Source organism: Littorina saxatilis, unplaced genomic scaffold (genome assembly GCF_037325665.1).
Source record: "Littorina saxatilis isolate snail1 unplaced genomic scaffold, US_GU_Lsax_2.0 scaffold_324, whole genome shotgun sequence".
Lineage (NCBI taxonomy): Eukaryota > Metazoa > Mollusca > Gastropoda > Littorinimorpha > Littorinidae > Littorina > Littorina saxatilis.
The window spans coordinates 116,247-126,246 of NW_027126294.1; the positions used below are offsets into that span (position 1 = coordinate 116,247).

General features: G+C 40.4%; 2 protein-coding genes across 2 annotated transcripts in view; one reads left to right on the plus strand and one right to left on the minus strand.

Moving 5' to 3' along the window:
* Positions 1–650, plus strand: part of LOC138954759 (uncharacterized) — a 4,421-nt gene extending 3,771 nt beyond the window's left edge. The window contains exon 7 of the mRNA XM_070326529.1: positions 382–650. Coding sequence (XP_070182630.1) covers positions 382–650 — 269 coding nt within the window. The remainder of the gene's footprint in view (positions 1–381) is intronic.
* Positions 651–3,486: 2,836 nt separating this feature from the next.
* LOC138954760 (cell adhesion molecule CEACAM1-like) overlaps positions 3,487–10,000 on the minus strand; it is a 16,225-nt gene continuing 9,711 nt past the window's right edge. Inside the window, exon 8 of the mRNA XM_070326530.1 lies at positions 3,487–3,491. Coding sequence (XP_070182631.1) covers positions 3,487–3,491 — 5 coding nt within the window. The remainder of the gene's footprint in view (positions 3,492–10,000) is intronic.

The following is a 10,000-nucleotide window of genomic DNA, read 5'->3' on the forward strand; positions in this document are numbered from 1 at the left end:
AAAAAATCCCTGCGCTTAGAACTGTACCCACGGAATACGCGCGATATAAGCCTCATATTGATTGATTGATTGTGTGTGCGTGCGTGTGTGTGTGTGTATGTGTGTGTGTGTGTGTGTGTGTGTGTGTGTGTGTGTGTGTGTGTGTGTGTGTGCGCGCGCATGCACGCGCGTGTGTGTGTGTGTGTGTGTGTGTGTGTGTGTGTGTGTGTGAGCGTGAGTTTTTTTTCTCAATTATGTGACACCACGGGGAGACATGAGTGGGACAAACACAAGCAGCATTCACACTTTCTCACACATCTGTAAACCGTTTAGCCTCTCACAGATGGAAGGTGGCTTCACCAAAATCAGCACTATGATACTTGTACTTGGATTTGTCTGCAGAATTCGAGGAGCACATCAACGACCTCTACCAAAGTTCCAACTTGGACACCCCTCCCCTTGCTGACCAGTGTCCACCAACATCAGCACAAGCTTTCCATCTTCAGGCGTATTCCACTGCCCAGGTCAGCAACACTGTGAATGCTGATCCAAATGGTATCCAGCAAATGACGCAGACTGCACAATCTGATGACGTGTACAACGTACTGGGGTCTGCACCACGAGGAGATCAGAAAGCTGACCCTGTTTACAATCATCTGACCAAATTTTAGCGTGTAATTGTTTGTTTATTTTTTCTGAAAGGCAATGTTGTTATTCTCGAGGCAATGATCGTCAACATTAATTTTGTGAGATAAAAGAAAAACAATCGAGATCTATTGTTCCTAACACAGCACGGGATAGAACCATTTTGTGTATTTGGTATATGATCTTATTTTCCTTGTGGATTTCCCCTGCCACGATGAAATTCGGGCTGCTATTCCTGTGGATGCATGTCCAGTTTATTTGTTTAGCATTACAAAAGCGGATCTACAAATACTACATAGAAAAAAAATTAGAAAAGCATTTCGGCTGTGAGATAAATTTACAGAAATGCAATTTCTGGGCAAGGTGAGTCAAAGTCGAAACACGGCTCTTGAGAGGAGATGTTTGATGTTTGATGGCTTGTTGAAAGACCAGCTTTTTTGTTGTTTCATCTCTATCGACCAAGGCCGAAGGCCGCGTTTGATAAATATGTGACTAAAGGCGATATGCTCCCCGAGGACCAACAACAAAATGCGGGTCTGACAACAAGCCAACAAACATAGTTTTTGTCATCATTTTGGTAGTGCAACAAAATGCACAATAGCCCACAGGGAGACGAATTTTCAGAATCCAATTCCGGGCCGCAAAGCAGCGTCACAGTAGTTCGAGATAATACGTCAAACCTGTCTGTGACGTCAAACGTAGCTTGTTGACGCTTCTCTTCCAGTCTGAACATTTACAGAGCTGCGATCATATATATATGTGTGAGTTTAGAAAGTGTTTAGCATATTTCTTTTCTTATTAGTGTTTTATGACTTTTTGTTGTTGATTTTGCGATTACAGAGATAAACTGCAAATTGACCATGAGTCGCCGCGGTGATTATCAACATTGATTTGGTCTTTGAGAGTGCATGCTTACAATCGTTGTCCTCGGAAACACAAATCCAAAGCCGCGATGGTTCCACACATCAAACAACCAGCCTGATTGGCTTTTACTTTGACAATCCACGTTTCACATGAAAGCTCGAACCCATTCACCACCTCGATTTGTTACATGGGGAACATGAGATTTATTTTCCGGTTGGTTATGAATGAAAACTCAGGAAAATGATGACAATGTTCGTTGTTTAGTGATCACGAAAAATAAGACATACATTATTGTGGAAGAACTAAGCTGGAGCAGAGTGATGTAATGATGACACGGAGTCGAGTCCCGTTTCTCGGGACTTGACACTAGCAAGTAAGTGAACTGAGCGGAATCATTTCGGTTTTGTTGCAATCGCATTAAAGCATAATCAAGTTTGGTGACAGATTGAATTACAATAACATTGACAGGTTTCCATTTGAAACATCTCGGTTGTCATGGTCGATTGAAACCCTCCCAAAGCCTAATTGAAGCCCTCCGATTGAACCCTCCCAAAGCCTAATTGAAGCCCTCCGTTTGAAACCCTCCCAAAGCCTAATTGAAGCCCTCCGATTGAAACCCTCCCAAAGCCTAATTGAAGCCTTCTGATTGAAACTCACCCAAAGCCTAATTGAAGCCTTCTGATTGAAACCTTCCCAAAGCCTAATTAAGCCTTCTGATTGAAACCCTCCCAAAGCCTAATTGAAGCCTTCTGATTGAAACCCTCCCCAAGCCTAATTGAAGCCCTCCGATCGAACCCTCCCAAAGCCTAATTGAAGCCCTCCGATCGAACCCTCCCAAATCCTAATTGAAGCCCCCCGTTTGAAACCCTCCCAAAGCCTAATTGAAGCCCTCCAATTGAAACCCTCCCAAAGCCTAATTGAAGCCTTCTGATTGAAACTCACCCAACGCCTAATTGAAGCCTTCTGATTGAAACCCTCCCAAAGCCTAATTGAAGCCTTCTGATTGAAACTCTCCCCAAGCCTAATTGAAGCCTTCTGATTGAAACCCTCCCCAAGCCTAATTGAAGCCTTCTGATTGAAACCCTCCCCAAGCCTAATTGAAGCCTTCTGATTGAAACTCTCCCAAAGCCAAATAGAAGCCTTCTGATTGAAACCCTCCCAAAACCTAATTGAAGCCCTCCGATTGAAACCCTCCCAAAGCCTAATAGAAGCCCTCCGTTGCTTTGCTCCGTAGTACTTCATGAGAAGTGGGTCGGGCGTCAGTACACCAGGACAACCTCGAAGTTTCAACTGGAATCCCATCGATGTATTTTTGATATGTTGTCACGTAATATTGAGTGTATATAATGTATATTGCTACTGCAATCTTTCCTGAGGGTGTAGGCTGCACGGTGTACAAAAGCAACTATTTTTGCTTAAGACCATTACCCATATAAATAAAGAATGATCTATCTCTGTCTCTATTCATCTCTTATAATTACCAGACAAAAGCACCATCAAACATTGATAATAACATTGTCGAGGTAGTTCATAATTAAATGTTCGGGTGTACTTCTTGATGTATCTACGACTGATCGCGTTGCTTGTGTATGTAAAAATACACTTTCAATTCTGCATGGTCCGTTACTGATGGTCATGTTTGCCCCATGTACTGTACATAGTTTTTCACGTATGTGTGCTGCGCGCGAGCGCGCGAGCGAGTGTGTATGTTTGTGATAATGTATTATTGTGCAATGTGTTTTATATAGTGCGTGTGTGTGTCCGCGCGTGTATTTGTAATACTGTTTTATAGTGGAATGTGGTATTCATTGATATGTGTGATTGCACATAATGTCATGTTGTCGTTGAATTGTTATTTTTTTAAAAAAAATTTCCCCAATGATTGTACAGCGCTTTGAGCAAGATTAAACCCTAGATACATGCACTACATAAATGTTATGCATTATTATTATTGTTATTATATCATTATGTAAAATGCTTTTTAAGAGGCTTTACGTGTTATCCTGCACATAAAAAAATAATGTTGTCTTTGTTTTGTCTTGTCCGAGTACGTCTTGTGTGTTGGTAAAATATTCTGAAAATTTGAAATCAATCCACCAAGTTTTTGCTGAAATACAGCGCTTTGTCACAATACCCCTACAACATTTGATTATTTGTATGGAAGAATACATCAGTCTGAGTTTGGTTGGTATAATCTTTATTTTTGCAAAACTGTCTTCCTTTTTTTTCTTTTTTTTTTTACAGTTCTGAAGTAAAAGTCCAAGTGCATAATTGTGATTTTGGTTCCTAGTCTTGATTGTTGTGAAGTACTCTCATATTTTTCACTTTTCGGCAGCAGTGCAGCGATTGTGTGATGAAAGACGACATTCCCTTTTTATATTATGTAGTCATGTAATGTAAGAGATGTCTGATATTGTTTCCAAAGGAAATGTTTACCTGTTTCAATGCTGGTGTGACTCAGCAATTGTGTAGATAGTTTTCTGTGGTCAGAATTAAAGTAAAGAAATAGTTTTTGACAACAGTTCTATAGACTTTCGCTTGTTGGAATATACACATTGTGTGTGTGTGTGTGTGTGTGTGTGTGAGTGTGAGTGTGTGAGTGTATGTGTGTGAGTGTGTGGGTGTGTGTGTGCGTGTGTGTGTGTGAGTGTGTGTTTGTGTGTGTGTATGTGTGTGTGTGTGTGAGTGTGTGTGTGTGTTTGTGTGTGTGTGTGTGTGTTTGTGTGTGTGATACCCAATAGAGAGAGAAAGCGAGACAGAGATCTTACTGTTTGTTATCATTCATGCTGTAGGTCGTTTACAGGGGTAATAACTACACATGTTTCTGTTTGCGTTTATTTATTATTCATTTAAAAAGTATGGATCGTAAACGAAGCACATCATCCAGACGTGTACGCAAAAACATGTTTCGGTGATGATTTAGGTGAACAAATACACGTACACACGATGCTCTTTGTGAAAAGAAATCAGACACAGATCTACTTCCACCTCAACCGTTCATCCACATCACACCCTCACGCGCGCACACACACACACACACACACACAAACACACACACACACACACACAAACACACAAACACACACACACACACACACACACACATACCAGGGATAGCCAAATCGTCCGCCCAATCACGAGGGGCGAGTTAGAAATCCGCCGGGCTAGCAGAAACCGCGTGGCTTCAGGTCAAATGCAACATGTATTATACGTTATTTGTATTTTAAACAATATAAATAGAAAGCTAGCGCGGTCTCGGAGGAACACTGACTTTCTCGATCTGTGTAAAATGTCATATTGTGGTCAAAAGTACAAATAACATTTATGTATCGATCGATTCTGTTTAAAATTCCTTTTAATTTTTATGATTGAACGCACACAAACATGCACTATTTTGTAGTCTCGGCTGGCCGCCTAGATATGAAGTTTTGTCGGCCTCTGACGTCACAAGGCTCAAAGAAGGGAAGTCCAGTGTACAATCGATACATTGTTGGTTATACTACCGAGTTTTGGAGCCATATAAACACTGCAAATGCTGGAACTTCTGTCGTCTGCAAAACCACCACCATCTTCTGGTGAAACGAGAACGAGGCTCCTGTCGTATTACCGCTGTTTACATTGTGTAAAGAAGTCTGACAGTCATTAATCGTTGTGTGGTATGTACCGAGCTAGCGAAATTTCTGACGGGCTAGTGGCTTCCTCGTTGTTACTCGCCCGGCTGGCCAGTTAACATTTTGAGATTTAGGCATCCCTGCACACATAAACACACACACAATGACAAACACACACACATAAAATCACACACACTTACACACGCACGCATGCACATTGACACATACGCTCATTCACGCGCACGCACGCACGCCCGTCCACGCACGGACGTCCGTCCGCGAACACACACAAAGCACACATAATAATGATAATAATACGAGAATTTATAACGCGCACATATCTCACCACAAGGCGCACTCATACACAATCTTTCGCATTAATGTAAAGCCGAGCGGTCTTAGCTTCACATTTCTGACACCATTTGTAAAGCCGAAAGTGAGACGAGCTTCACATTAACTCTAACTGTCTGTGTCTGTGTCTTAGATGTTATACGTGTTTGAAGGTCATTTGTCAGGATGGCAATCACACGACAGGACAAACAGACACACAGAATATAAACTCAAGAAGAGGCGGGTGAAGTTCAAAATTGTATTAAATCAAAACAAATCATGAAAACAACTCGGCATAGGTTCTTTTCAGAAAGTATATCTGTACATTGGTTCACTCGTATTCCTGTAATTTTCCTACAACTGACAACACTATTCTCCTCGCGCCCCCTAATTGGCGTAGAGGCGCGTCCCCCGGGTGGTGGATGGGGGAGCCTTCTCTACTAACTTCTGAGAGAAGGTCGCATCACTCTCGATGCCGTGAACCTAATTAGGATCTTTTTCTTGTTTCTTCTCTATTTCTGCCTCCCCAAAGTCCTTTTACTTTCCTTTTCTCACCCATAAAATTCTTTACTTATTACCCTTGTTAAGTGGTTCTTGTATAGAATATAGTCAATGTTTGTAAAGATTTTAGTCAAGCAGTATGTAAGAAATGTTTAGTCCTTTGTACTGGAAACTTGCATTCTCCCAGTAAGTAGAGGTTACACGCCGAGTCTCAGTGATTATTACAAATAATGGTCGAAGTTAGCGGATCATGAAAAATGCGAGCTTTAGCGAGCTTTTTCATGACCGCGAACTGAGACCATTATTTTTTATAATCACTGAGACGAGGTGTGTAACCTCTTTATTCCTCCTTTCTTCAGTTATTCAAAGAAAAGAGGAGGTTTTTTGCGAAAGTTTGATCGAATCCTATTCACTCAACCAGTCAACCTGCGCAGGCGATCGATTAATGCGCGGTTGTATAGTTCCGTGCAAATCATTCCATTCTGTTAACACTTCTTGTCCGTTTTCCTATTTTGGACTAAAATCAAGTACACAGATATGCTGTTATTCTGCTGTGGCGGCAAAGGCAGATATTGTGTGTTCTGTATATGTTTTGGTATCGCTTAGGATAATGTTCTTTCGTCAAATGGGACTAGCAGACGAACTTTTGCACCCGTTTTCCAACGTTAAAAACTGTATGAAGTTCAGTTTTCTGGGGAAAATAGTGTATGAAACCGCTTTATGTTGTTTAAATTGATGAGATGTGTGCATTTGGTTGCGTGTGATCTGTTTATTAAATGAAATATTGTTGAAAACTGACCGTCGGATTGCAGTCTGTTGTCGAAGAAACTGAGTGAAAAGAAGGGGAACTACTCTTGTCGCAAGACAAAGTATGAGTTACTTGCCTTGCGGGAAATTGCTTGTGATGAACGTTTGAGCACAGCAAATCTAGATTCAGAAAACAACCGAACTCATGGATTTTATATGAAGATTCATGTGTTCAGGCCTGTAGTTGTTAATTTAAATGAGGTATGTTTGTATTGTTTGCTCCAGAGATGTATACTTCGTACGTTAGAGCGTTCGGAACTTTTCAGTCGCAAAAAGTAGTACCGAAACAGAACAACTTCTCAACCCATTGCACTATCGAGGATTCAGGCTGTTGCTGGGTCGTTATTTGTTTGGTTGCTGGGTCATTATCGAAAAATAACTACCCCTACAAGTTTACAGAGGTAAAGAAGCAGAGGGGGGAATAAGGTCATATATTGTACTACGTTGCAAGCCCCTGGAGCAATTTTTTGTGACGACTCTCTCTTTTTCATTTTTATATTTAGTCAAGTTTTGACTAAATATTTTAACATCGAGGGGGAATCGAAACGAGGGTCGTGGTGTATGTGTGTCTGTCTGTGCGTGTGTGTGTGTGTGTGTGTGTGTGTGTGTGTGTGTGTGTGTAGCGATTCAGAATAAACTACTGGACCGATCTTTATGAAATTTGACATGAGAGTTCCTGGGTATGAAATCCCCGAACGTTTTTTTCATTTTTTTGATAAATGTCTTTGATGACGTCATATCCGGCTTTTCGTGAAAGTTGAGGCGGCACTGTCACGCCCTCATTTTTCAACCAAATTGGTTCAAATTTTGGTCAAGTAATCTTCGACAAAGTCCGGACTTCGGTATTGCATTTCAGCTTGGTGGCTTAAAAATTAATTAATGACTTTGGTCATTAAAAATCTGAAAATTGTAAAAAAAAATAAAAATTTATAAAACGATCCAAATTTACGTTTATCTTATTCTCCATCATTTGCTGTTTCTAAAAACATATAAATATGTTATATTTGGATTAAAAACAAGCTCTGAAAATTAAATATATAAAAATTATTATCAAAATTAAATTGTCGAAATCAATTTAAAAACACTTTCATCTTATTCCTTGTCGGTTCCTGATTCCAAAAACATATAGATATGATATGTTTGCATTAAAAACACGCTCAGAAAGTTAAAACAAAGAGAGGTACAGAAACGCTTGCTATCCTTCTTAGCGCAACTACTACCCCGCTCTTCTTGTCAATTTCACTGCCTTTGCCATGAGCGGTGGACTGACGATGCTACGAGTATACGGTCTTGCTGAAAAATGGCATTGCGTTCAGTTTCATTCTGTGAGTTCGACAGCTACTTGACTAAATATTGTATTTTCGCCTTACGCGACTTGTTTCTCTCGCTCTCACTCCTTCTGGTTTGTGTGTGTATATGTATGTCTGTGTATGTGTGTGCGTGTCTGTTTTAGTGTGTGTGTGTGTGTGTGTGTGTGTGTGTGTGTGTGTGTGTGTGTGTCTGTGTGTGTGTGTGTGTGTCTGTTTTAGTGTGTGTGTGTGTGTGTGTGTGTGTGTGTGTGTGTCTCTCTCTCTCTCTCTATCTCTCTCTCTTGCTCACTCGCTCGCTCACTCGATCACTCTCTCTCTCTCTCTCTCTCTCTCTCTCTCTCTCTCTCTCTCTCTCTCTCTCTCTCTCTCTCTCTCTCTCTCTGTTATGTTATGTTATGTTAGTTTGTATGTATGTTTTTATATTTAGTCAAGTTTTGACTAAATATTTTAACATCGAGGGGGAATCGAAACGAGGGTCGTGGTGTATGTGCGTGTGTGCGTGTGTGCGTGTGTGTGTGTGTGTGTGTGTAGAGCGATTCAGACTAAACTACTGGACCGATCTTTATGAAATTTGACATGAGAGTTCCTAGGTATGAAATCCCAGAACGTTTTTTTCATTTTTTTGATAAATGTCTTTGATGACGTCATATCCGGCTTTTCGTGAAAGTTGAGGCGGCACTGTCACGCCCTCATTTTTCAACCAAATTGGTTCAAATTTTGGTCAAGTAATCTTCGACGAAGCCCGGATTTCGGTATTGCATTTCAGCTTGGTGGCTTAAACATTAATTAATGACTTTGGTCATTAAAAATCGGAAAATTGTAAAAAAAATAAAAATTTATAAAACGATCCAAATTTACGTTTATCTTATTCTCCATCATTTGCTGATTCCAAAAACATATAAATATGTTATATTCGGATTAAAAACAAGCTCTGAAAATTAAATATATAAAAATTATTATCAAAATTAAATTGTCCAAATCAATTTAAAAACACTTTCATCTTATTCCTTGTCGGTTCCTGATTCCAAAAACATATAGATATGATATGTTTGGATTAAAAACACGCTCAGAAAGTTAAAACAAAGAGAGGTACAGAAAAGCGTGCTATCCTTCTTAGCGCAACTACTACCCCGCTCTTCTTGTCAATTTCACTGCCTTTGCCATGAGCGGTGGCCTGACGATGCTACGAGTAAAATGGCATTGCGTTCAGTTTCATTCTGTGAGTTCGACAGCTACTTGACTAAATATTGTATTTTCGCCTTACGCGACTTGTTGTTTGTTTGTTTAGTCTGTTAATCGTTTGTTTGTTCGGTTGTTTGCTTTTTATATTTAGTCAAGTTTTGACTAAATATTTTAACATCGAGGGGGAATCGAAACGAGGGTCGTGGTGTATGTGCGTGTGTGCGTGTGTGTGTGCGTGTGTGTGTGTGTGTGTGTCTGTGTGTGTGTGTAGAGCGATTCAGACTAAACTACTGGACCGATCTTTATGAAATTTGACATGAGAGTTCCTGGGTGTCCACCACAAGCAGGCAACTTTAGTTATTTTTAACGTATGTCCAAGCATTCGGTTGTACTTTATATTCAATTAAATCTCGATCGCAAAATAAAAAACCGACGATATTGTTGAACTCGTCCCTACGTCCCTCTGGTGACAGGCAGGCTGGTCGGTTATTATTCGCCATCGTCTCTTCAACAGACACTGCTCTCCAAGGCCGATGCACATTTTGTTTTCTTTCTCGGTTCACATGGCGAGTTCCATGCTCAAACTTTTGTTTTACTTCCAGGTCTATCACTACAAAAAAAAAAGGTTTTGAATATGTCAAAACGTTTTACATTTGTTACTTTACAATTTGACGCAGAACTAGATCTCCTTTTACAGTTTCAAATCTTGTATTGGGTGATAGGTCTACCCCCTGCCTCAACACAAACGATCGGAAAGAAAGGCACGTTTCT